The sequence below is a fragment of the Erinaceus europaeus genome, chromosome 20 (assembly GCF_950295315.1).
Source record: "Erinaceus europaeus chromosome 20, mEriEur2.1, whole genome shotgun sequence".
NCBI classification, from domain to species: domain Eukaryota; kingdom Metazoa; phylum Chordata; class Mammalia; order Eulipotyphla; family Erinaceidae; genus Erinaceus; species Erinaceus europaeus.
In genome coordinates, this window is record NC_080181.1 from 52,984,092 (window position 1) to 53,011,947 (window position 27,856).

General features: G+C 46.1%; 1 protein-coding gene across 11 annotated transcripts in view; it reads left to right on the plus strand.

Moving 5' to 3' along the window:
* AKAP13 (A-kinase anchoring protein 13) overlaps nt 1-27,856 on the plus strand; it is a 323,919-nt gene that overhangs the window by 123,294 nt on the left and 172,769 nt on the right. For 10 of the 11 annotated variants that reach the window (XR_009546608.1, XM_060179361.1, XM_060179364.1 and 7 more), the window contains exons 4-5: nt 2,387-2,683; nt 13,452-13,635. Coding sequence is in view for 10 of the 11 variants with exons in the window: in XM_060179361.1 (XP_060035344.1) it covers nt 2,387-2,683; nt 13,452-13,635 (481 nt within the window). In the remaining variant the exon portion in view is untranslated. Of the gene's footprint in view, nt 1-2,386; nt 2,684-13,451; nt 13,636-24,017; nt 24,062-27,856 lie in introns of those variants that run through there. The other variant, XM_060179371.1, reaches the window with a different exon arrangement.

Genomic DNA, 27,856 nt, shown 5'->3' on the forward strand with positions numbered 1-27,856 from the left:
TTAATGTGCTTTATTTGACGGGTTATGGGGATTTAAAAAGGAATAATCTCGAGGAGCATTTGCGCCTCATAGAAAATATTAATGTGGGGAGTCGGGCTGTAGCGCAGCGGGTTAAGCGCAGGTGGCACAAAGCATAAGGACCGGCATAAGGATCCTGGTTCGAGCCCCCGGCTCCCCACCTGCAGGGGAGTCACTTCACAAGCGGTGAAGCAGGTCTGCAGGTGTCTATCTTTCTCTCCTCCTCTCTGTCTTCCCCTCCTCTCTCCATTTCTCTCTGTCCTATCCAACAACGACGACAACAACAATAATAACTACAACAATAAAACAACAAGGGCAACAAAAGGGAATAAATAAATAAAATATTAAAAGAAAAAAGAAAATATTAATGTGATAGAAACACTGCCACCCCCATGCGGCTGGTGCCAGGCAGAAGGACCAGGTCTGTGGTCTCTGATCAGGGTGACTGCGAGTATACTAAACACTGGCCCGGGGAGCCTTCAGTGTCCCACTTAATTTCCAACCTTCCATTTCTCTAGAAAAACCTTAATCATACAAAAAAAAAAACACACACACACAAAAACTTGTAGGTTTATAATGTTATAATGCATTTTACTCAGGATGAGTCATAGTTTCTCTTTCAGATTGTGAGTTCATGTCTGAAGGGGAAATACTGAACTAGCAGTTGGATGACTTCTCTCTCATGGCCCTTTCTGATGTCTCGCCTCCTCAGAGATAGCAAGATGTTAGTGCCTAACAGAGCAGGGAGTAAGCAGCTCACTCACACATCCGTCCACCTGCTAACAAAGCCTCTTGCTCCAGCAACAAGAGATTTGCCAGCCCGTGCTGCTAAGTGCAAGCTTTCACACACGGCCCAGACCTTCTTATATGGTCCTGCCTGTCTTGTGTGTCCCCACCCCGCCTGGCCAAATGTCCAGGTGAATTGTCATTTCATAATTCCAAAGAGATTTCTTGATGCACTTTTCAGCTTTCTCTCTTTCTTTCCTTCCTTCCTTCCTTCTTTCTTTCTTTTTCTCTCTCCCCCCCACCCCCCATGCCCTGGATGTCAGAAAGTTCCTCTTAACTGTGTTCTCCTCTCTGAAGTCTCCCACTCCCACTGCCTGCTGGTGAAATGGGCTGCTTCCTCACTGCTGGTACTGCATGCTGCCTACAGAAGTTGTTCCCTTTTGACTTGCGGGCAGTTTTGTCACTTGGTATTTCAAAGTGTAAGCCTCTGGAGGACTGAGATGCTCACCTTCTTCTTACCTGCTCACTACTTGCCCTGGGCCTGGCCGGTGTTCAAATACTCAGTATTAGAGGCTGTAGGATACTGCATAGCCCTGAGCAAAGCTCTGCGCCCACCCCCAAAGTCTTGAAAACAATACCCAGACCATTGTCAGGCTTATTTGACTAGTTTATGCTGACATTGGAGACTTCGGTACTCAGACTGGTTGCTTTTCTAAGAAAAGTTGGGATTCCCCCCCCCCCCTTCTCTTTCATGTATCAAATGTATGAGTCCAACATAAACTCTGAGTTGAAATAACAAGTGTGTGTGCCCACGCCCATAGCAGGTGGAGAAAGCCTGGCCCCCGCCCCCTGCAGCTTTTACAGAATTTACCATGGGGAACAGGAAGGCAGTAGTTGATGAACAGCCCAGAAAAAAAAAAACGTTTACATGGAGATTGATGTCTGGTTCGTAAATCTGTTATTCTTGCTTTTGTTTGTTTGCCTATTTTCAATGCAGCAGCTATGGAATGAAGGGCCTCACAGTCTCTCCCTCTCAACTTTTAACTCTTGTTGTTGTTGTTGTTGTTGTTATGAAGGTGGGGAAGAGAGAGAGAGATGAGAGAGATGAGAGACACCACAACGCCACTACTCCATCCTTGGAGCTGCCCCAGTGCCTTCCATGATGGGGGGGGGGTGAAGCCCAGGCACTGACTTACATAAGTGTGTACTGCCCTGACTGAGCTGTGTCCTGGCCTAGACCTGGTATTCTTGCTAAAGAACTGTCCTGACCTGCCCTTCCATGTGATAGGCTCAGTCCAGCCAGGGATCTTCTCCTCCTCCTTTGCTTTTATTTGGAATGGTACAAAGCCCTTCCACCATCGGTTCGTAGTTTGTGCCCACTGGCATCAGACATGAATTCAGATACTGGGTTCTGTTCAAACTGTCTTTGTGATCATGGAAGAGAGAAACAAAGGGAACCCACAAATAACTTTTTTTTTTTAAATGAGTGAGACCAGGGAGCCTCTCAGCTGGGGATCGAACCTGAGCCCTCTCATACACTGGTCCTATCTCTACCACGGAGCTCTCTGTGCCCCAGGCCCCGGAGCTGTGCTTCCTCAGGAGGACAGTCTAACCATCTCCTTGCTCGCCGTGTTCTTTCTAGGCCATGACTGCTGCGAGACTGTGAAAGTTCTCCTCTGTGCATCCAAGGAGGGCCTACCCGTGTTTGTGGTGGCCGAGGAGGACTTCCGATTCATCCAGGATGAGGCCTATGATGCTGCCCGTTTCCTGGCCACCAGTGCCGGGGACCAGCTGGCTTTGAACTTCACTCGCTTTCTGGACCGGTCCGGGCCCCTGTCCAGGGATGTGGATTCCCTGGATGAGAAGGTCGCCTTGGCTTTCAGACACCTGAAGCTGCCCACCGAGTGGAATGTGTTGGGGACAGAGCAGGCTCTGCAAGGTAGGGGTTTGAATGACCTGCAAACCAGTCTTGAGTCAGGTGTGCTTGTTGTTTCATTTCATTTCATTTTTGCCAGGACCACGTGCATGTGTAATCACGGCTCCTATGATTTTCACTGTAATAGCATCTCGGTGTTAGAGTTTCTCAGAGCTCAGTGTCATAGCATCTCCCACATGGTGCCTGGGCTTGAATTGAGCCTAGCACGTGGCGAGTCTCACCCTATCCATTGAGCCAGTACTTGTGCTTTCTAATGGTGCTGCGTTACTATGTCCACTGTCTCCAAGTCTTCCACAAAGATGAATAAGGAAATCTCCAGCTGGGAGATAGCTCATCTAGTAGGATATCCTGTGTGTACCTGGCCATGCATAAGATACTGGATTCAGGGAGTTGGGTGGTAGCGCAGGTGGCGCAAAGCACAAGGACCGGTGTAAGGATCCTGGTTCGAGCCCCCAGCTCCCCACCTGCAGGGGAGTCGCTTCACAGGCAGTGAAACAGGTCTACAGGTGTCTACCTTTCTCTCCCCCGTCTTCCTCTCCTCTCTCCATTTCTCTCCTATCCAACAACAATGACATCAGTAACAACAACAATAATAACTACAACAATAAAACAAGGGCAACAAAAGGGAATAAATAAATTAATTAATTAATTAAGGATACTGGGTTCAAACCCTGACACCACACGGGCACCGTGGAAGGCACAGTGGGAGCTCTGTGGATGATGGAACAGTGCCTTGGTTCCCTCTCCCCCCTTTGTAAAGTGAAGAGTGAAGCCATTGGCCCTGGGGAAGCCACCCAAGGTGGTGTCAGGTATGCACAAGCACTGGCTCTGAAAAAGAAGCAGACAAAGCAGAGCAGCCTTGATGGTCTCTCCTGGCTTGTGTAGCTGAGGTGTTGCCACGAAGTGAGCAGCTTGCTGCTGGGGCCTTCATGCTCATCTTGGGCACGGGGCACCTCCTCCACGAGTCTGAACTTCAGGCTCATTCCCTCGAGCAGAGAGAGTGACAGTCCTTGAGAAAGACTAGGCCAGTAGTGACTTAATGATCCGGGGCTGGGTTTTGCCATTGTTTTCTGGGATTCTCTAGAGCGTGCATGGGGTGGAGGGGAAGAAGGACCTGGGGAAGGAGATTGGGGAGCAGGAGAGTGGAGGAGCCCTGAGGGTCACCACCCCTCCCCTAACCAGAGTCATTTCACTTTAACTTATTTTCTCTGCTGGCCCTCCTTCCACAGCTCCATTGAAGAAAGGGCCCCACTTGGAAAACTGCTGTAATAAGTCTATATATGTGTAGCCTCCTTCTGAAGACAGGGGTTTTCCCACGTAACTATTCTGGTAACAAAGAATATCAAATGCTATGATTCTGTCTCTATATTTACATGACCCAGGGTATCCTGGAGTCCAGTAAATAACATCCTCTTTCCCTTCTGACTTCATATCCAACATCAGAGTTTGGGAGTGGAGTGGTGCAGGGAGAGATGCGATTGTTTGCTTTATTACTGGTCAACACCAGGTATTGGGAGGCTGGTGCTTGCTGCAGGTCAGCCCGGGGACTGGCTTAAACTTTCCACTTTATCTCTGGAATTGCTGCGTCCACCATGCTGTGCATGTGGTGGGGCTTAGTGAGAGCAGGCCAGCTGGCACCCCTCTGGAGGGGAGCAGAGATGCTCAGAGGGGCCTGAGCCTATGGCCTGCTTGCCCCTACTCCTCAGAGCCCTGAGGAAATGGATGGCTCCTTCAGGGAAGTGTGGCAAAGAGGCATTGTCTGCACTGCTTCTGTCTTGGCCACTGAGTCTAGCAGCCAGTTGTGTGATGGGCATCGAAGTGTGTCTCAACTTTAGGCCCCTCTGTCCACAGAAGAACTGTGGGCCCTAGAGTCAAGTCCAGGAAGAAGACATCGCCCCTTCCTCATTCAGTGTCCAGAAGACCCCTCCCTGCACCAATGGATCCGGGGGCTAAAATGTTCCCTGTTGTGCCAGCCACACAAGCACCTTTTCAGAACGGGAGGGTTGGGCCTTAGTCCTCCAACACCTCTGTTCCAGGTTGGTGTGGGGGTGATGCCTCTGGCTGCTTCTTACATGTGAGCAGCACAATGAACTATGCCAGCAGCTTGTGAGCTGACAGTGCTTTTATGATTCTGCCGTGTCTTACTTAAAGAAGACACAGGCACTCCGGAGAGTTTGCACACGTCATTGTGATGAAAAAAGGACTGTTAGAAAAGTCCCAGGTCTGGGCAGCCCACACAGTGGCTCAGTGGATAGATGACAGACACCTTAGCAGGCACCAGATCCTGCATTTCCTCCCCACCACCAGAGGAGCTCCCTTGGACATGGTGTCTCTTCTCTCTTTTTCTTTGTCTTTTACAAAACAGAAAATAAGAACTGGGGCAGGAGGCAGCCCAGCAGTGTCACACATGTGCAAGGCACTGGGCTCGTTCCCTGCCACCACGTTAAAATAAATAGCACAGGCTTGAAACTTGAAGTGTATCACTTCCCCTCTGTAGACTTAGCTTCCTTGTCCCTAATAGAGAACTGGCCTGCTTTAATGTTTTTTTGTGGACTTTCCATGTGTTCCTTTAGTTTATGTTGTACATATTACTGCTGAATTGGAAAGACTGATTAAAACCCCCCCGTGCTGGTAATGGTGTAGATTAAGACCTCATACATGGTTAGTTGGAATGTAGAAGCATATCGCCACTCCAAAAAAAAAAAAAAATGCTTTTGGGAGGTGGAGAGAAAGCTTAGTACAGTACACACTTTGCCATATGCCAAGGCCTGAATCCAAGCCCCCCAGTCACCAGGTGGCAGCACCATCAAAGGAGAAACAGAGTGGTGTTGTGGTGTCTCTCCTCTCTGTCTCTCTCTCTGTCTCACATTTTCTGGGAGGGGGAAGAGTCTGCTAGAAGTGGTGGAATTAGACTGGTTGTAAAAAGCAAGTGTTATTTATTACAAAGCTTGTAAAGTTAAAAGGATAATTATTATATGATTCAGATCCCTCATTTGGGTATTCTTGAAAAATGAAAATTTATATTTATCATTTTCCCAATGCTAACGTTTGCACCTTTATACAAGTCACCACTAACTGGAAAAAACTCCTTTACTAGGTGAATATAGCAACCAACTGTGGTCCGTTCATATGACAGAATACCACATAGCAGTAGAAAGAACAAATATGGCAGTTACAGTGACATGAATGCATATTTTTATGTCTTATGCTGGTTAAAAGAAGCCAAGTTTCCAGAGATTGTTTACTGTGTGAATCCACTTACTGGACATTCTAGAAAAGAGCCAGGACTGAAGGGAAAGTTTAAAAGTGAAAGACTCATGAAGGAAATTTCATGGGTGTTGACATTGTTTTGTAGTTATTGTTGGCTCTAAGAATCCATGGGTGTTTTCACAGAGCTATCTACCCCCCACGGTGAAATTCTACTGTGCAAAAATTGGACATAACTGAGAGCAGAAAAATTAGACAAAGTTAGGTGTGTACTTTGTAAGCTATTGAAATGCATCCAAGAGACCATAGAAGGTGGTATTAGAAATGTGGTTTAAGTTCACATTATGCACTTAAATTAAAATATTATTATGCACTTAAATTAAAAAAAATATATGTATATTCGTTTATTTTTGCCACCAGGGTTTACACTAGGGCTTCATGCCTACAGGATTCCACCGTTCTTAGCAGAATGTCACCACCACCACCACCCCCACTGTTGGAGGGTGAGAGATAGAATGAGAGAGAGAGAGAATGGCAGTGCTCCCTGCTCATGAGACTTCTCCCAGGCAGGTGGCCAGGCATTCAAACCGGGTCTCTCAAACATGGTAAAATGTGCTCTTTACCAGCTGAGCAATTGCCCAGCCACCTACTCATTCTGATCAGAGAGAGAACCAGGGGATCACTGCCACAGGCATCAGACCTGGCACCTCATACGTGCGAGTCCATCTCTCTGCTCCAGGCCACCACATTGTGAAGCTTCAGTGGTTCAGTTAACAGCAGACCAGGATCTGTGAACCACGGGCACGCAAGGGCACAGCAGCCTCTGTTCAGAGGTATTGCTGGTGTTGTGAGACGGGTGAGGGGGCAGGAGCTGGCTTATGTGAGTACGGCAGAAAGGACATTTAAAGAAGAGCTGTGCAAGACGACGTTGCCCAGACAAGAGCACAGGTGAGCAGGGCACTTGTTGCATAACAGCTGGAAGCCAAGGCGTGTACAGGTATCTCACTAATGCTTGTACAAAGGATTCCGGTGAGGCTTGGGACAGAGCCTCCCATACTTTATCATTTACATGCGGGGCTTTTCAGGCTAGCAACTCTTTGGAAATATTCGGTGTTCTCTGGGGCTAGGGGTCCATATCAGTGCCTGCCTAAAAATAGTGTGCATGGTTACTGTAGGGATTCACAGGCTCCCTGAGCCACAGGCATGAAAGTGAACTTCTAAGAACTATTGGTTTAGGAGCCAGGAGAGCACTCACTCAGTAGAGCATGTGCCAGTCCCTGGATTTAGCCCCCTGGCACCACATGAGAGCACCACAGCACCAGGGGAGCTCCACGGATGGTGGTGCAGTGCTGTGGTTTCTTTCCCACTGTCTCTCTACCTATAGTAAGAAAATGGAAAAAGTTTCCCAGGAGTAATGGAGTTAATCACACAGTTGCAAGGTCCTCATGCTACACAATAAATAATAGAGTGAAACCAAAAAAAAGCTCAACAAAATAACCAACCCACTGGAAGAAAAAAAAAAAAACTAGGCTTAGAGTTGATGTTGTAAAACAGAAAGCATGCTGGGACTGGAGAGAGGTAATTCATTTAGCTCCTGGCTTCATTGCAAGAAGTGGTGCAAAATACTGAATCCCCACTTCTCAGTTTCTCCATCTGCAAAGTACAGGAGGGCGTGTCCAGATAATAGGTGCTGGCTTGCAGGTTAATCAGTTGTGACAATCCACCACCAATAACTAGGAACCTTTTAGAGATAAAACACCAATGAGCAAGATGAGAGAAGCTGATGCCTGGAGAGGCTGACGTGATGGCTCTCCAAGAACGGGGCCCTTTGACCTGCACATCGCTTCCTGAAGCGAATCTTCTCTTGAAGCAGGACCCAGAGAGGCTGTCTTACTTATTTACTTATTTATTTTATATTTATTTACTGGATAGAGACAGCCAGAAATCAAGAGGGAAGGGGAAGAGAGACAGAGACACCTGCAGCAGTGCGTCACCACTTATAAAGCTTTCCTCCTGGAGGCGGGGACCAGGGGCCTGAACCTGGGTCCTTGTGCACTGTAGTATGTGCCCTCAACCGGGTGTGCCACCACCTGGCCCTGAGGGTCTGTCTCTTTTATTGAGTTCTTCAGTCTCTAGCTCTCTTTTTCTTGGTTTCTTTTTGTTTGTTTGTTAATACTTGTGTCAGGAGCTGCATCTGGGCCAACTGCTCCCCCCCCCCACACACACACACTATCTGAGGGGGGAGGAGAGGGGGAGGAGAAGATACCATAGTATTGCTTGACCATCTCTGGGGCTTCCTCCAGGGCTTGTGTTGTTCCATATGGTGCTGAGGTTCTAACCCAGAGCGCCCCCATCAAGTTATGAACTACCAGGTGAGCCCCAGTCTAGAATCTTTAGTTACACATCACTCAGCCTCCTCACTGTCCTTGTCACTGTAACTCTGCCTTCACTGCAAGTCACAAGGCCTCCGGGGTGGGGGTGGGGGTGGGGGTGGGGGTGGGGGTGGGGGTGGGGGTGGGGGTTCAGACATTGCCCGGAGAGGGCTTGCGCTAAGGAGAGACCTGCTGGGCAGCCTTCCTTCATTCTCTCCTCCTCCTCACGGTTTTGGTTCAGCTAAGTGAAAGGAAGGACCAAGCATCTTTAGCATCTTTCCTCCCCCCAGGAAAGGAGGAGGAGGAGGAAACTGTGTACCCCCAGTCCTCTCTCCCACCGTGCGAGAGGCCCGGTGCCTGCATTGGCCGTCCTCCACATCCCTCCCAGATTGCTTTCTAGCTTTCCGTGGAAGTTTCCCCTGAGCTATGCTTAGTAGTACTGGTGTGCTTTTTCAGCTGTCATAGCCGCTAAAAAGGAAAACAAGGAAATGTAAAAGACTGCTAAGGGACTTATTTTCCCGGCAGAGGATTCATATCCGTGGATGCTAGGACAAGCAGTTCCTGGTAATGACAATCCTTCAGCTCCAGGAGGTGCAGTGGCTTCTCAAACCTTGATTTTGTCCTGAGGCTCCAAGTTCATTTACCCAGAGCTGCCTCCCCACACTGGTCGGCTGCTTCCTGCCCCACTGACTGGGAGTCCCCATGTCCCTGGAGACTGGCAGGGCAGAGTGTTGGGAAGAAGACAGGTTTTGGAGGCAAGACTCAGCTCACAGAGCACAGAGGGCAGGGCTGCTGGTAGACCGCTGGGTAGGAACAGCACATGTGGTCTTGGATGACTGTCGTGCACAGAAGTTATAGCAATTGACTTAGTCAGAAAGTCCAGCCACTCCAAAATGCTGCAGCCACGCAGCTTGTACATAGCTGAGCGCCTCCAGGCACCTCCTCGTTGCTCTCTGCAGCCAGAGAGACTGAGCTTCCAGACAGGTGGAGAGCCAGTGGGGCCCCGAGACCTTCTTCTGTACTCTTCCAGTGGGGAGGAAGCTGGGCCTGCCAGCCAGTATAGATGGCCTGTGACACGATGACAGCATGAAGGAAGCGGAAAGAACCTGGAGTGTCCAGTGCAAGGACTCGAGTATAAATTGTCTTGAAGAAACCAAAGAGAAATGGAGAAGATATTTTCCATTTGTCCCTTGAAAGATCAAGGAAGTCAGGCGTATTATGAAATGAGAAAAGGAAGCTGCAGGAGACAAATGGGCATAATGGGTTTGTCAGCCAGGGTTCAGCCAGAGAATCAGTGGTGAGAGACATGGAGCCATCTTGTAGAGGGGGTGCCCGCCTGTGGGGCGGCTGGGTGAGTGGGCCCTGGCCGGGCTACAGCCCTCAGCCACCAGGAGGTGCCTCCCTGAGCAGGGTGGAAAGTCCACAGACACAGACAGTCCTCCTCAGGCAGGGCTTCTTTCTCCAGGGAAAAAGCCAGCCCTGCTTCTAAAGCCTCCCAGCTGATTTAGTTAGCCTGCCCAGATTATTCAGCATAATCTTCCTTATTAAATCAACTGATTAGGAACTTTAATTGCATCTGCAGAAAAGCCATCACAATGAGGGCAAAGATGGCTGAAGTGATGCAAGGACATGCAGAATCCCATAGCATAATTAAATTTAAATTGGGGGACAAAGGACCCAGTTGACATCACAGGAAATGCTGTTAGTGATCTGAAAAACAAAGTTGAGTAACTCTCCCAAGTACAGAGGGAAAAGACAAAGAAAGCATCTTCAGAGAGAGGGAGGGAGAGAGGGGTGGAAGTAGATGCAGACAGTAGAGTGTAGAGAACAAAGATTCAGCCAAAATTCTAAATCATAGGTGCTCTGGATTTTAAAAAAAAATTATTTATTCTCTTTTGTTGCCCTTGTTATTTTATTTATTTATTGTTGTTGACGTTGTTGGATAGGACAGAGAGAAATGGAGAGAGGAGGGGGAGATGGGGGAGAGAAAGAGGGACACCTGCAAACCTGCTTCACAGCCTGAGAAGCGACTCCCCTGCAGGTGAGGAGCCGGGGGCTTGAACCAGGATCCTTACGCCAGTCCTTGCTCATTGTGCCACCTGCGCTTAACCCGCTGTGCTACCGTCTGACTCCCTTATTTATTTATTTTTTACCAGAGCACTGCTCAGCTCTGATTTATGGTGGTGCTGGGGACTGAACTTGGGATCTTTGGTGCCTGAAGCATGACAGTCTTTTGTGCTGTCTTCCCAGCCCTGTGTATTCATTTGTTTACCCCTACTCCTTCCACCATGCCCTTTTCCTCTCCCACTAGTTGACAAGCACACTGTGAAGAGGAAATGAGAGAGTATGCAATAGGAACAGTTTGGCTGAACTCATGGGCATATTCATAGCGTGTCTCTTTCAACAGTGAAAAGGAATACACTACTGACACATGCAGACAGCATTGAGTGAAGGAAACCGTGCCCAGGATTATAGTGGGTTGCCTGAAAAGTCATGACAGTCATTTTTTTTTTTTTTTTGCATAGAAAAACAGAAAAAAATACATCATGACTTTTGCAACAATTGTGTGACTCTTTATAGGAAGGCTAGCGCAGGCAGCTCCCAAGTCCCAGATTCAAACCCTCATACCACTGTAAGCAGTGCTCTGGAGAAAGAAAGTGGAAGGAAAAAAAAGGAGGGGAAGAAAGGAAGAACGAAAGGACGTCTAGGCAAAAAGGGTTTATGGCAGAAAAAAAAATCCGAGCAGTGGTTAACCCTGGGAAAGGAGAGGAGAGGGACTGCTTGGGGCAGGCCATAGTAGAGCCCAGCCCTCCTGGCTGTTGATAGATTTCTGTATTTTAGACATTCGGATTATACAGGTAAATGCATTTGTCTGGATTTACTGAATGGTGCGCGGTACCACTGGTGTGTCACTGTATGCTAAGTTACCTGAGTATGTTACAAATTAACATACTCAATTGACAGTGACCAGGCCAGAGTGTTTAGGGGAAAGTGAACCGATGTCTTCAGCTGACCTTGAACTATGCTGAAGGCACATGGAGGAATAGGTAAAGGGAAGTATCATTGCAGGGATACTGATATAAGGAAATGTCCAAAAAACATTACTCAGAGTCTAGGTTGGTGTCTGGCTACTTGTAGGATTCTTTGCTACCCTTGTGTACATTTGAGAGAGTTAACGACAGCCCGGTAGAGGAACACGCACACACAAAGGCACTTTGTAGACTTGGAGGAGCATTTGCTTGCTAGCTTCATTGCATGACTGCCGGATTGTCACAAAAGGAGACAAGCTGGAGGCCTGGGGAAAGGTTGGTCTCTGGAGCCTGGACAGAAATGTTAAACCCCATCCTCACCACGGGCAAGTGCTTAACCAGTCTTCATCTGCAAAACAAGGCAAAGGAGACAAGAGGACACGGGGGTTTTATGAAAATGCAGACTCCTCAGCCTTGTGCGTCACACCACCTGTGACCTTTTTCTTATGATTGTTTGCAGAAAAGGGCACCAACACTCTGGCATTGTGCCTGCTTGACCCCCTTACCTGAGTCCAGGGGAGGGAACAGGTGCCGGAGCCAGGTGCCAACTTGGACCTGGTGTGGGCCCCTGACTCTGGAACTTTGTTGATAAATGCTGACCTGACCGGCTGAAAAAAGGTGGGGTTGGAGAGAGAAAACTACCTTAGGGAGGTGTCAACCAGTAAGGCCAGAATGAACCGGCCTCTGAAAAAAAAATCACCTAGTTCCTGGTCCACCTTGTAAGCTCTCTTGTTTTTGATAAGTCTGTCAGGGCAAGACTGGTCAGATGGTGATATCTGATCTTTTGTGAACATTCTTTCTGCCCATCGGCCTCACCACCTGCTCTAAGGTGACAATTACCGAAATTTCTGCTTTCACATGCAGCGAGCAGTTTCTTCTGGGGTGTGGATTCCTTTGTGGCCATGTGTTTCTGCTTAACATCCTATAAATCCAGAGGCAGCCAGTGTGCAGGGCAGCCTGAGCATAGCCCCCTGCCTCCCCAAGTTAGCAGTCTGTTAGCTCAGAGTGAGTTGCTCTTATTCTGCCTGGAGATGCATTTCTCTTCTTTCCTTCCTTAAACAAGCAAATAACAAAGGCAGTGCCAGCAATTTGATTTGCCCTTCATGTGGGGAAATAAAAAAAGACCTGTGTATTTAACAAGAAGAACCTGTTTTGAGTGCTTAGTTGGCCAACTCCTCTTTGGGTGTTGTTATTATTTTTTAAAGTAATTATACCCTTTTTGATACACCCGTTTAAGCCCTAAGAGCCATTTCCCTCAGAGCCCTGTGTTGTGAAGCTGTTTTCACTCGCATTTTTTATTAGAAGTACCTACCCATGGAGCTGCACTAAGAAATTTTGCTCTGTAAATTGGTTGAACAAATAAATGCATTAAGTCCGAGTGTAGGGAAGGCTTGCTTCTCTTGGGTGGGACTGTCTCCCGGTATAGGTCTTGCCATCCGTCTTTCCTCTCCCCTGCTTCTGTTCATCCTGGTCTGCCCAGCCACCATTGCTTAACCCGAGGAGCTCAGGTTCCTGGAGGCAGAGGTGTCTGCCCAGCCTGCCCTTGTGCCTGCTGGCCTTTTTTTTTTTTTCTTTAATTTTTTATTTATAAAAAGGAAACGTTGACAAAACCATAGGATAAGAGGGGTACAACTTCGCACAGTTCCCACCACCAGAACTCTGTTTCCCATCCCCTCCCCTGATAGCTTTCCTATTCTTTCACCCTCTGGGAGTATGGGCCCAAGATCATTGTGGGGTGCAGAAGGTGGAAGGTCCGGCTTCTGTGTAATTGCTTCCCCGCTGAACATGGGCGTTGATAGGTCGATCCATACTCCCAGCCTGTCTCTCTCTTTCCCTGGTGGGGAAGGGCTCTAGGGAAGCGGAGCTCCAGGACACATTGGTGGGGTTGTCTGTCCAGGGAAGTCTGGTCAGCATCATGTTAGCATCTGGAACCTGGTGGTTGACAAGAGAGTTAGCATACAAAGCCAAACAAATTGTTGACCAATCATGGATCTATGGGCTGGAATAGTGCAGATGAAGAGTTGGGGGGTCCTCCATTTTGTAGATAGCTAGTAGGCATATTTTAGTTAAATTCCAAAGGGTCTGTGGCTATACTAGTTTTCTCCCCCCCCCCCCCCCGCTGCCTTTTTATCACACTGACTTGCCTCTCTCTCCTGTCTGCAGATAGTGTTCCCCGGGAGACTCTGCTGCACTTCGCCGTGCGCCTGGGGCTGCTACGGCTTGCCTGGTTCCTCCTGCAGAAGCCGGGCGGCCGGGGAGCCCTAAACATCCACAACCAGGAAGGAGCGACGCCCGCAAGCCTGGCCCTGGAGCGTGGTTACCACCAGCTGCACCAGCTCCTGACCCAGTAAGCCTCCTCCTCCCTGTCTCCTCCTCCCTCTTGCGGCAGCCCCACCCTGAGTCATAGCAGTGCCCTCCTGGCTTCTCAGTATGCCTCTGCCAGGAATGAAAACCTCAGCTCTGGGCTTGGCCTGAGGCTTTCAAGCTTGCTGCTGCTGCTGCTGCTGCTGCTGCTAACCACTTGGTTGTCTGAGAGAGACCAGAGTAAGTCCTGCTGCCACTTTCCCTCGCCTCTCCTCCCTGCCTTCACTGCTCTTGCCTCTTTCATTTTGCCTGAACTAAGTTCTGACTTTGTGGGGAACATTTCATTGTGTAGCCCACATTTTTCTCTACCGGGCACTATTTATTTATTTATTTATTTTTTTAGCGTGTCTTCACATGTCGAAAGAGTTAAGTTGAAACGAATACTTTAATAATTACATATGGAACACTGCTGAGGATTTGAATGTGATTTCTGTGAATAATACTGAGAACAATGTTCCCCTCGTATGAGTATAGCAGCCACAAGCCGTTGAACTGACCTAAGAGTCCCTGCAGAAGGAAATCCTGTCTGTGTGCCTCTGGGCTCAATTGTTACATGTTCTGGCTCTTGAGTGAGTCCTTTGAAGGCAGGCTTTTAGTCAAAACATCTGAAGAGTTCTGTTCCCTCCCCCTTTGTGTAAACAGAAAAATAAAGGCATCATAGCAGCCAAGCTTTCTCACTAGAAAACTTCAGGAAAGGCAGAGATTTCAAATACACGGTCTAAAGTACATTGGCTTTACTTGCTGTCACCAACACCTCCTTTCCAGGCACATACTCAGAACAAGAGTGAACTCTAGGGGGTTCGGGCGGTGGCGCAGTGGGTTAAGCGCACGTGGCGCAAAGCGCAGGGACCGGAGTAAGGATCCCGGTTCGAGCCCCCGGCTCCCCACCTTGGCAGGGGAGTCGCTTCACAGGCGGTGAAGCAGGTCTGCAGGTGTCTGTCTTTCTCTCCCCCTCTCTGTCTTCCCCTCCTCTCTCCATTTCTCTCTGTCCTATCCAGCAACGAATGACATCAACAATAACAATAATAACCACAACAAGGCTACAACAACAAGGGCAACAAAAGGGTGAAAAATGCCCGGCCTCCATGAGCAGTGGATTCATGGTACAGGCACTGAGCCCCAGCAATAACCCTGGAGGCAAAAAAAAAACAAAAAAAAAACGTGAATTCCAGTGGACCCATTTTTTTTTTTTTAAGCCTAGGAGCCTTCCCAGAATGTGAGGCTATGGAATTTAAAATAAACTTGAGTTTTGTCTCGCTGCACCTGCCAAGCACACCTCCAGCTCAACCCAGCAGAAAGCTCTTTGTGGAAAGTCTGCCGATGGATGGTGCAGATAGAGTGACAGTAGGGGCCAAGGGGGAGGCCGCATCTCACATGAGCTCTGGATGCGCTCGCCAGGACTCCACAGAGTGATAGGCTCCAGTCCTGCGCGCTGCCCATCTGGCCTGGAAGGGGATTCCTTCTGCTCTTGGCCTTGCAGCTTGAGGAAGAAAGAACCGTGTTCCAGAAATTGGAACCGTGAGTTTACCTGTCAAGAAGCTCCGTGGCAGCTTCCGTCTGGTTGCTCCGCGAGTTGAGTTTGTTCTGGGAAGCGCAGGGTTGGCTAAGGATGGCCCTCCAGGTGGGGAAATGAGGATTACAATAGCTGCAGTCTCTGCTGGCAGGGGTGTCACAAGAATGCAGTCGCTGCACCGCTCTAGGGAAACACGTGCTTTGTTCCTGGAGAGGAGTTTTAGGTTTGCTTTAGAGCAGGGCCACTGTCAGGTGTGGGGAAGTTGCTAAAGAGAGAGGCCCGCTTGAGAAACTCTCCAATAGAAAGAGGTCTGCAAGCCGAGAACATAGGCCCCTCATGTAGCTCTGAGCTTCGCTAGGATTTTCCTGGCTGTTACTGTTGTGCACCCAGAAGAAAGCACTCTGAGTCATAATTAGCAATTTAAAAAATGGTCATTTCATCCCACCTCCATACCCCTTCCCTGTCCTGCTGTGGTAACATGTGTGCTCAACTGGGTATGCCACTTTTGGGCCCTAAATTAAAATTTCTCTATAGGCCTGTCTCATACCTTAAGTTAAAATGAAATCAAAATATGTTTACATACCTTTTTAAGATTACTTTACAATTTTTTTTTTTTTAACCAGAGCACTGTTCAGCTCTGGCTTATGTGGTACAGAGGATTGAACCTGGGACTTTGGAGCCTCAGGGATGAGAATCTCTTTGCATAACCATTATACTACCTACCCCTGCCCTACTCTCCAGTCTTAACTGAAAAGTTCATAAGTATTTAAGTCCCTTGATACCAGTCCAAAATTTAATTTGTTTTTACCCCTTGCTTCTGACTCATTTTTTTTTCTAATGTTGGGCAGGGGGTAGTGGATCAAAGGGTGGGGATTGTGTTAATTATGATCCAACTTCCCTTGTGTCTTAAGGCTTATTTTGAGAAGCTTTTTCTTTTCTGTTGAGATTAATTGTATATATCACTGTTTTCAGTTGTACAGCATAATGATGTAATATGTCCATATAGTGTAGATGGTCACTACAATAAGTTGATGCCCTCTCCATCCATAGCCACAAAGTGCTTTTCTTGTAGCGAGAACTTGTAAGGCATGCTCTCCTAATGACTTCCAGCTGGGCCAGCAGCTATCAGTGTGCTGTACCTGACGGCCTCAGAACTAACTTCTCTTACATCTGGCAGCTTGTTTATTTAACTATTAATGAGAAAGATAGGAAAAGAGAATGAAGCACACTTCACTCTGGTACATATATGCTGCTAGGGATTGAACTTGAGACCTCAGACTTGGAAGTACAGTGCTTGACCCACTGTGCCACCTCCCAGACCTCTTGAAGTCATTTCTATGTGAAGACTGGCTCAGTACTTGGAGGGGAGATTCTCTAAATCTATAGAAGAGTCTCAGCATTGGCATTAAATCCCACCAGTCAAAGCAATTCAGGGCACTTCTGACAGTTTTCCCTTTCTGTATGTTATTATCACTGCATATATTATATATATTTCAGTGATGAGGAAGAAAGAAATTTTATTGACTGATAACACTTTTGCTTTATTTTATTGTTAGGGTTAGGGTTTATTTTATTTAGTTTATTTATTGCCATCTTAGTTTATGAATGTGCATGTAATTGTGTTCACAAAGTTCACCTCAGCTTTGCTGAGAATCGATCTCAGGGAGGGACCTGGACCCTCACACCAGCTCCTTGTGGGTAGATGCTCTGTCATCCTCACCTGTAGAGGAGCAAGCTGGACATGGCTGTCCAAGACTCCTGAGTACTGATGACCAGAGAAGGGAGAGAACTGTCTTCATCTTGAGCTGAGTGAATGCTGACAGCATGGGACAGCAACACATACAGTTGGAGAAGATCAAAGCCAGATGCAATCTCACACCTCACTTACATATTAGGTGTTTTGTTTGGGGGTGGGATGGGGTTGGATGTCATGTTGATGGTGTTTCTCTGTGAATCAAAATTGGTTGTGACATTGGGTGAAGTGCTGTCAGGTCATCTTCAGAGCATCATTGCTTCAGGCTGACATTATAAGACAGACAGACCAACAGATGTGGGGGTTTGGGGGGGGGTGGAGGAACCACAACACCTACACTTACTTCAGTGTGATGAGACTGTGTTGAAACTTCGAGTGTGCACATGGCAAAGCAGTGTGCTATCCTAGTGAGCTATTTGTCCAGCCCAGGCAGACTGGTTTTAATTCATCTACCTCTGGGAAGCTCTAGGATCTTGGGTGATTTGTCTAGTTTCTCCAGTCCTCCCGTCCTTGAGTGTTCCCATCTTTGTAATCTCTCTCCCCCTCCCCCCAGGGACTTGAACAGTCTTTTTTACAGTTGGAAAACTTTGCCAAAATGTTCAGGTGTTTCCAGCAGCATTTGGACCACCCTATGAGATATTGAGTTCCCTGCTTGATGGTTGGCAGGCGTTTGAATTGATTCCATGGTGTGATAGATACCACTTTTAAAAATGAGTCTGGCTCTGTGATGCTGTGCAGTGCCCAGGGCTCCGGGAGGATGGAGCAGAGGTATTAAGGAGGTATCACATAGAGTGTGGCCACCTCACAGCACGAGCATTTCCTTTGACTTTCTGCTCTGGAGTGTTGACACAAAAGCACTGAAATACTGCATTTGTCCTCTTAAGAGTGAGTTTAAAAGCATTTGTCCTCATAACTCCATTTTGTTCTCAGTTGAACAACTCTGTTTATTGAATCCCTGCAATGCAGCAGAAACCACAGTTGGCATGTTACAGATAGTATTTCATGTTAGTCTTATGATAACCTCTGAGAAACAGGCATTATCTGTGTTTTACAGTTTAAGTGTGTAGGCTTGGATATCAAGTGTAATGATCCCCAGGCCATACAGAATGTGGTAGAACTACCATTGCACATCTGTGGGACTCCAGGGCCCTTATTCACCCCTGTACAGAATTTTGAAAGAAGAGACTTTAAAAGAGCCACTGGGGTATAGGAGAAAGAGCAGTTAATGAAGAACAGCTCAGATACTTTCTGCTTATACTCCTCCCTCTCTGCTTCCCTGATGAAACAGTGTCCCCACTGCAGTAACACTACGTTACTCACCTTACTCTGGGTGCGTAACTCAGTGCACCATCACCTGGCCCTCCGTGTTACCCACCATACGGCTTTAAAGGTGGGTGACACTCAGGCTTGCAGTTTACATTTGGATCCTCTCCATAGCCTCACGAGTGGGCAGAGCGGTATTATTACTCCAGCTTTACAGGTGAGGAAACTGAGGCCCCGGGTCACAACTGAGTTACCTCAGGCCACACAGGTGCCAAGTTGCAGGCGCAGGTCCAGGCCGAGGGTGCAGTGACCTGTCCAGGTGGAGATGATGCCTGTGTGTCAGCAGAGCACAGACCCAGGCTCAGACATGGGCGCTTGCATAGCTAATTATCACGGTAGGTGGTGTCACCCCTTGCAGAGTTGATTAGTTTCTCACGCTTTCCCTTGGAGGCATTTGCCCTAGAAGCCGGATTCAGGGTCAGGTGGGAGAGTAACTACCTGAGCCCACATATTTCTGTTAACATAGTGATTGCCTTCAAGTCCTTGACAAGTGGGTCCTCCAGAGCCCATCTGGGGCAAAACAGGTTTGGAGACTTTGCCTTTGCTTAAGGGCAGGTGGAGGAAATGGAACAAATGTGGAAACTTAACTTTCAAAATCATAACCAGAGAGCACATTTCTCTGGCTTAAGAGCTATCCGTTCATCTGTCCATTTATCTCCCCAGCTAGAAAAGATTAGATGACAGCACTGTGTGAAAACTGGAAAGGGTGGGGGGCATTAGCATTGCGGTCCTGTGGTTTTGTGCTATGCCGCCTTGGACCGACCGTTCTGTGCGTTCTCATTTAAAATTTCTCAGCGGATGTCCAGTTTGTAGTGTGCTGTGAAGCTGAGTGGCTTGCCCATGATCAGGTAGTTAGCAGGTGACCATTATTCACAAGCCTGCTTTCAAGATCTTCTGAATCCATGTTAGTAGAACCAGGTGATCTCATTCATACACGGAATGTAAAGGGACAAAGTAAATGAACAAAGCAAAAAGCCTCTTGGATTCTGATAGCAGAACTGAGATTGCTAAAGGGGGAGTGGTGCAGGGGCCCTGTGGACTGTAGTGTGGAGGGTTTTAGTTCCTGGGTGAGGAGGGTGTGGTATACTGACATACATTGAAGAAGTGTAAACCTGCACTCCTAAAATGTATACAGTGTTGTAAGCTCATTGTATTAATTAAAAAGGAAACCAGAAGTTATATTGATAGGACTTGTGAAGAGTTGTACTTGGTAAAAGTGTCTCGTTTTTTGCAGACTAATTTGATTATGATGATCATAGACCTGGATTTCAGCGAGCTTTTGGGTGGTGAATTTTTATCTGAAGCATTTTAAGAATCTTGACATTTTTCAGTTGTTTTAAACTTTTCAACCTATCATCTCAGGATCGCCCTCTCTGCCAGCATGCTGGAGAATCGCATGTCCTAAGGGTACTCTCGTAGTCCTACAACAGTAGCATTAGATGATGATCTATCATTTTGGTTCTAGACACAAATGCTTCTTGTAGAATTCTTGTACATTTTATACTCTCCCCCAGATCATTTGGGGTGGGCATCGAGCCCTCATTTCACAAAGTCAGTCACCACAACTTACGTGACAGAGCAGTAACTCGAGGCAGGCTGTTACTCCACAGCCCACTGACTTGTACATGGCCTTGGAATTTCCGAGATTGCTGCTGGGAGTTGGTTAAAATGACAAAGCCATTCCTTTGGGCTTGTGTTTCTCTTGGTGCAAGGCTCCTCTTTCCCTGCTGTGTACATGTGAGTGACCTCAGCCTGCCTGTGCTTGACTGCCATGCAGTGTTTACACCCCAATTTCTCTCCAAAGAGGTAGGAAGACACACAGCTTGAAGAGTTTTCTGTGGCTCTAACATATGGTTTTGAAGACACTTACTTTTGACTCCACTGTACTCCTAAATAGAAGAAAACGTGAATCTTGGAGTATAGGACTTGACAGACATGTCCAAGGAAATGAAGGGATATTTGGCATATTCGATAGAATAGAATTAGGGCTGGTGGAGACAGTGTAATGGTTATATAAAAAGACTCTCATGCCTAAGGTTATGAAGTCCCAGCTTCAGTGCCCTGCACAACATAAGCCAGAATTGAGCAGTGCTTTGGGTAAAAATAAATAAATAAATAATATTTAAGTAGAATATATTTTTGCCTTCTAAAACACATACCTTTGGTCAATTCTGAAGCTTCCTTTCCTTACTGAGAAAGAATAAGTTGGCATTTATAGCAGCTTTTACTATTAGCAGAGACAGAGAATGAGCAGGTGACTACGTGGGCAGGGGTGCAGGACTGGCGTACATGAGACCTCAAGTTTGGTCTCAGGAACTGCGTGTGCTGATGTAGTGCTTTGGTCGGTCTCCCTCCATCCCTATTCATACAATAAATACATAAATAAACAAACAAGAAAATTAAATTAGTAAATACATAAAAGTAATAAATAAACTGGTTCTTAAGTAAAGAAAGAATAAGGGACTGGGTGGTGGTGCACCTGGTTGAGCGCACATGTTACAATGTGCAAGAACCGAGGTGCAAGCCCCTGGTCCCCACCTGCAGGGAGAAAGCTTCACAAATGGTGAAGCAGTGCTACAGGTTTTCTCTCTCTCTCTCTCTCTCTCTCTCTCTCTCTCGCCTTCTCAATTTCTTGCAGTCTCTATCCAATAAATAAATAAAGGCAGCGAAAATTAAAAAATAAACAAAGAATAAGTGTGTTGAATGAACATCTTGACTAAAATAATTTTGACCAAAGCCAAACAGAATGAAATCATATAACGCAGGGCCTGTTGGTGGCGCACTTGGTTGAGCACACATATTATAATGCTCAAGGATCCGGGTTCGAGCCCCCAGTCTCCACCTGCAGGGTGAAAATTTTGCAAGTCGTGAAGCAGTGCTGCAGGTGTCTCTCTGTCTCTCTCCCTCTGTATCACTCCCTTCCCTCTTGATTTCTGGCTGTCTCTATCCAATAATATATATAAAATCATATACTGCAAGAACCAGAGTGGAATAGCATACAGCAAAACTGATCCCATACTGTCACTAAAATTCAGTTGTTCTGTTTAACACTTTAACATAGAACAATCAATTCTCAGCACTGCCAATATACACACTTGGCTTTTACTGCCACATCATATCAGTAAAAGATAGTATTACTGGGGGCTGGGCAGTAGCACAGCAGGATAAGACCATGTGACACAAAACAAAAAAATAGGCATAAAGATCCCGGTTCAAGCCCCCTAGCTCTCCACCTGCGCGGGTGTGTGTGTGTGTATGTGTGTGTCATTTCACGGGCGGTGAAGCAGGCCTGCAGGTGACTACCTTTCTGTCTCCCTCTCTGTCTTCCCCTCCCTTCTCAGTTTCTCTCTGTTGTATCCAACAGCAATGACAATGGCAACAACAACAACAAGGGCAACAAAATGAGAAAAAAAAACGGCCTCCAGGAGCAGTGGATGTGTAGTGCAGGCACCCAGCCCCAGCGATAACCCTGGAGGCCAAAACAAACAAACAAACATGATATTACTATCAGTAATTAAATGGGCTGATGATATTTAAAATTAGGGAAAGTTTTTCAGAAATATTTTGAGAAGAGTTTGTACTTAGGATTATTATTTTAGTGGACTTCCAGAAGGCTTCAGCATTGTTACTTCTGTGTGGAGACATTAACATTTGCTGATATTACAGACTTTCTTTTTTTAAATATTTATTTATTTATTCCCTTTTTTGTTGCCCTTGTTTTATTGTTGTAGTTATTGTTGTTGTTATTGATGTCATTGTCATTGGTTAGGACAGAGAGAAATGGAGAGAGGAGGGGAAGACAGAGAGGGGGAGAGAAAGATAGACACCTGCAGACCTGCTTCACCGCCTGTGAAGCGACTCCCCTGCAGGTGGGGAGCCGGGGGCTCGAACCGCGATCCTTATGCTGGTCCTTGTGCTTTGTGCCACCTGCGCTTAACCCACTGCGCTACCACCCAGCTCCCTATTACAGACTTTCTGACCAGGCTCTCCTCTCTTGCTCAGTGTCTATGTATTCATGAGGGCTTATGGCCTTAAAATAGGTTTTACTGAGGTCTGACATTTGGTTAGTGAAAAATAATTATTTGGGGTATCTCCTCCACCCAACATTTCCTTAAACCTTTATATCTGGATTGATTCCCTCCCCCCACCTGCAGGGGGAAAGCTTCACAAGTGGTGAAGCAGAGCTGCAAATTTATCTCTCTCTTTTTCCATCTCTTGCTCTCCCTTCCTCTCAACTTCTCTGTTCTATTCAGATGAAGTTTAAAAAATTTTTAAAGATACATATATATTTTTGACTAAATCTTGTAAAGTCTGTTTTAAAAATAGTAGTAATTTTGACCTTTGGCTTTTAGATAATTTCTTCCATCAGTAACTGGCAGATAGAATTTTAGTATGGATGCATACTGTAAATGGGATAACTATAGTTTAAAAACTTCCTCTACTTAATGCAGTGAGTGATAATAACAAAAAGTGATCAAATTCTTTTTATAATCTAATATCTACAATTCCTCCTTCTGTCATTGAAAATTTCATAAACATTTCTTGGCTTAAAAAAAAAAAAAGAAAGAAAGAAATGTCTTTAAAGTTAACCAGCCAGCACATCCTCTCAGTATTTACATTAGTTTTCAGCCCACTTATATATGAATTTTAACTTCAACAAGATGTGAAACGGTAGCACAGTATCTCTTGGGTCTGTTAGGATTGGGTGAGAGCAGGTTTGTAAAGTTGGTGGAAAACTAGTCTGCCTGTATATTGAGAGAGCTGGGAAAACAGATTCACTGGCAGTGACCAGTCCCTCTGCTCTATAAGAACAGCACATCTCAGCACTGCCCTTGGTGACAAACTTCTCTATTCAGCCGCACGCCAGCACTGTATCACCATCTGCCTTGAAACAGCAGACAGTAGGAGCCCAGTTTCCTCTCAGCTTTCTGAGAGTAAATAGCAGTGGGGTTAACGTCAGGTAGTGATCTGACGGTTTCCCGCAAGCAAGGTCCCTGTGCTCTTCATTTGAAACCTCTAATCTCACAAACTACCTCCTTATGTGTTGTCAGAATGTCGCCAGACATGGAGCCATCTGCGGCATAGTCACAGTGTGTGGAGCCCTTTGCTGGCTGTGTGTTCACACCCCTCACACTTCCGCTTCCCTTGCTCTCACAGCAGACCAGTGTTCCCACTGCGCAGATGAGGCAGCCAGTACATGCTGTGCCTGGCTTTTCAGCTTAGATTCAAACCATCGTCTCGAAGGCTTGACTTTCCTGTTTTCACCTAACACTATACAATTTCTCACAAACTACGACCACAATGATTGCATGCTGTTTTTGTTTGTTTGTTTTTTCCCCCACTCTTGCCTTCACTGCTGTTAATGGCAGGGCAGACTGGCAGAACTGTATCAAAAAACAGAGGAAGAAAAAACAAAACAAAACACGAGAATGTGGGTGTCAACCTTTCTAGTGCCTCTGCCTGTGCACAGATGCACGACTCATCTAACAGTGGGTTCCCCCCAAGTCCCTGAAAGGGTGACCTCCTGCTAAAGTAAAAGGGACCCTACATGCCTCCCTGGCCCCCGTTCTGGCATTCAGCCTGTCCCACTCCCTTTCGGGGTGTTGCAGTTGATTGTGTAGGACAGGGTGATGTGGTTTCACGGGAGACATTGCAGCAACCTTCAAAGAAGGAACTAGGTGCTTCTTAGAGTTCCTGTCAGAGTAAAGAGCAAAACACACCCTCTGGGAGGGCGGACCCGCTGTGCCTGACGTCGCTCAACGCCGGAGCATGAAGCCGGGGCCGGGCGAGGATGGGCTTGCGATGCTCCTGGTGCCGTGAGTGAGTACCACCCACAGGGTGTGTGCCTTCCTACCACACCCCAAAGCTGCCTTTCTGCTGTGTGTTGGTAGACTGCATGGCTGGTGTTTGGGGGGGGGAAAGTCTTTCCCCCATAGTTGGTTGGACAGGCTTTTGTATGTATATTGCCACCATTGCTTCCTTTCAAGTTGCAACATGCCAGCAAGGAAGGCAGTGGCTGATTGGCTGCTGGTGGTTGTGCAACAGCTGTAGCCCAGGGGAATTAGCGGCAATGCACTCGGGATGCAGCGAATGTTGTTGTGCCTCATTGCACATATACCTGGAGTTTAGAGGGTAAGCGGGGGGGGGGGGGGGGAGAAGCTCCAGAGTTGGGACGTTGTAACCCCATCTCTGGGAAACAGCCTTGCAGTTTGTGTTTTTCTGCAGCTGACCACTGGCTCTGGGTCATACGTGGTCACGTTAACTACTCTGTCAGCATCGGCAGTTTGCCGATAATTTGAACGTGGCCATAGTGAAAATGGTTGCTGACATTCATTGTGTGGACTGTGGAGCGAAGGACGGGAGTTTTGTTTTTAGTTTTACCTCCAGGCTTATTGCTAGGCCTCGGGATGCTGGCACTACAAATCCACTGCTCCTCATGGCCATTTTTCCCATTTTTATTTGATAGGACAAAGGAAAACTGAGAGAAGAGAGGGAGAAATATAGACACCTGCAGACCTGCTTCACTGCTTATGAAGTGTCCCTACTGCGGATGGGGAGCCGGGGGCTCAAACCCAGATCCTTTTGCATGGGTCCTTGTGCTTTGTGCTATGTCCCTAAAGGGATGGGAGTTTTGCAATTAGATCTTGCTTTAGCTCCTGGCCTTTTCATTTACTGGCTGTGTGCCTCACAGAATATCCCTGAGGCCTTTCTCTTCACAAGAAAAGTAGATATTCAGTGATAACTAACTACTTCAACATTGTTCTGTGGATTACAATTGTGTGCTATTTGGGGCCACCAAGAAAGCTCACCTGAGAGTGCACGAGTCGGACGTGAACCTGGCCCCTACTGCCATGGGGGAAGGTCTAGTGCTGTGCTGTCTTTTCTCTTTCTCCTCCTCCTCTTTTTAATTTAATTTAATTTTTTTCTCCTTTTTTTAATGATTAAAAATTGTATTTTAAAAAATTGTATTTAACTCCAATTTTCTCCCAATATCTTGTTTAGTTCAATTTGAATAGGAAGAAAATATAGCAGTGTTTAATTATAAACTTATTATAAACTTACAGAATTATTAAAATATTTAGGAAAATTATAAAACAAAGTTCATTTACTTGTGCTAAGCCACAAATTAGAGTCAGCATTTTTGGACCTCTTGTTTTAAGTAGTTTTTAAGTCTTACTTTAAATAGTGCCAGTGGAAATAAGATCAATCTAATTATCAAGAAGAGAAATAGATCCTGGATGTCCTTATTTCAGTTCACTAGTAACTAAAAGTTAAGGTATAGTTTCTTAAAAAAAAAAAATCAGATAAAGACAGGACCTTTTTTTTTTTTTTTTTGCTATATTACTACTGAACATAGTTTAATTTGCAACTTAGGTTTGGTTATAGCAAATGTACTTGTCTTGTCTGAATAGAACATCTTTAAACAAATTAGAGAATCATAACCAAAAGTCTGATGAAGGCTTGTGAATCATGTTTTCAAATGGTGCCTGTCTCTATCTGGAGATCAGTATGGCATAGGGAAGACCCAGCTATAGTGAATTAAAAAAGAAAACTTTAATGTGTGTCCAGTGCTATGCTAATAGTTACTATTATACGCTTTATTCGTACATTTTTCTTTGCCTTCCTCCTGATATTTTCTCAGTTCACTAAGAATAAAACCCCAGTTCCTACTGTCACCCAGGAAGCTCTGTGAAGTCTAAACCCTATGTGAAGCTGACCTCAGCCTCCTAATTACCTTTGCTTTCTCTGCACAGTTCTACTGGTGCCAGTCAATGCTGGTCCACTCATCACTGCCTCAGGACCTTTGCACATGCCCTACCTTTTCCCAGATAGATTCTATCCTTAAACTCTCCACATGCCAACTCTTGAATCATATTCACACTAGTTGCTGCAGCTCAGGAATTTTCTTGGCCACCTCTCTTAAGGAGTTTTCTGCTCTATGTATCTTTCATATTCTTAATTTTTGTCAGAGAGAAAACTATAGCTTGTTTTCAGCTCTTTGATCAAAAACAGGTCTTTGTAAAGAGTCATATGCATTTCCACATATGAGATACAGTAGTCTTCCAATTGCCTCAAATATAAGGGAGTTTAATTGTTTAATTGTATGTTGAGCTTATGCAGAGTAACTTAAGTTTCTCTACGTACTTAGATTTTTAACTTTCTCCTATATCTTGGTATTACCTATTTTGAGAGTTTGTGTTCATTTGAAGGGGATTTTTTTTTCTTGTTTAAGAGTTTCAGTAGCATACCTCTCATTACCTGATTTTTTTTTTTTTTAAAGTAACCCAAAGTAAGAATTTTGCTTTTAGCTTTTTTAAAAAAAGTTTTTATTTATAAAATGAAAACACTGACAAGACCGTAGGATAAGAGAGGTACAAGAAGCTTTTAGCTGGGAGTCTGGTGGTAGTGCAGCGGGTTAAGCACACATGGCGCAAAGTGCAAGGACCTGCATAAGGATCCCGGTTCAAGCCTCCAGCTCCCCACCTGCAGGGGAGTCACTTCACAGGTGGTGAAGCAGGTCTGCAGGTGTCTGTCTTTCTCTCCCCCCTCCGTCTTCCCCTCCTCTCTCCATTTCTCTCTGTCCTATCTAAGCGACGCCATCAGTAACAACAATAACAGCAATAAAAAAGGACAACAAGAGGGGAAATAAATAAATTTTTTAAAAAAGCTTGTAGCTTTTTCCCCAGCACATTAACCCATTTACATTCCTATACTAAATTGCTTGGAGTGAGTTTAATTTTTTTAAATTTATTTATTTATCTATTTTAATTTTTGCCCATATTTAGCCCTTAGCTGGCTGAGGCTCTAGTTTCTGTGCCTGCCCTTCATTCTGCCTCTCTGTGCTGAGCACCAGCCTTGGTAACGAGGCAGAGGGAAACCGACACCCGTGCTGCTTCTGAACGGTGATGAGCTCCCAGTGTTTCAGACCTGACACAGGGAAGTCACGTTAATAAATGACAGGAACTGTGACATGAACATTCAACATTTGGGTGGCTTTGATTTTGGAAAACCAGTAAAATGCTGGTTGGGGCTGAATGTTTTCCGTTTATATTTCTTATGAGTGAGCAAAGAGGAAGGAGAGGACCAGGGTACAGTCCTGCTCTGGCCTAAAGCGGTGCTAGGGAACAAACATGCAGCCTCTGCAATGTCTGAGGGACACACGGTTTACTGAGCTATCACCCCAGTAGTCTTTACTTTGGGGAACGTTTATAGCTTTGTCACTTTTGTTTGTAACTCTTCAGCTGAAGCAGCACTGCATGATAGCACTCTCTAAGTTGTAGGTGGGCATCACTGAAAATCCTGTAGAGACACTGCATTACATTCAGCACTGCAAACAATCTGGAGCCGTCCTTCAGCTTATACTGGAATGCACTTTGAATAGATGTGAGAGAGCACCAGAGACCGGGATCCCCACCGGGCATGTGCGGTGCTGAGCATTGAGCCTGGAGCCTCATGCTTGCAGGCATGTTCACCCCTCTCAAACACTTGCTTGGCAGGAACTGCACGTTTAAAATAGTCACGAATCTTTTTTTCTTTATAGTTTAATTTTTAAGTTTTTTATTATTTATTTAATGCATAGAGACAGAGAATCTGAGAGAGAAGGGGAATACAGAG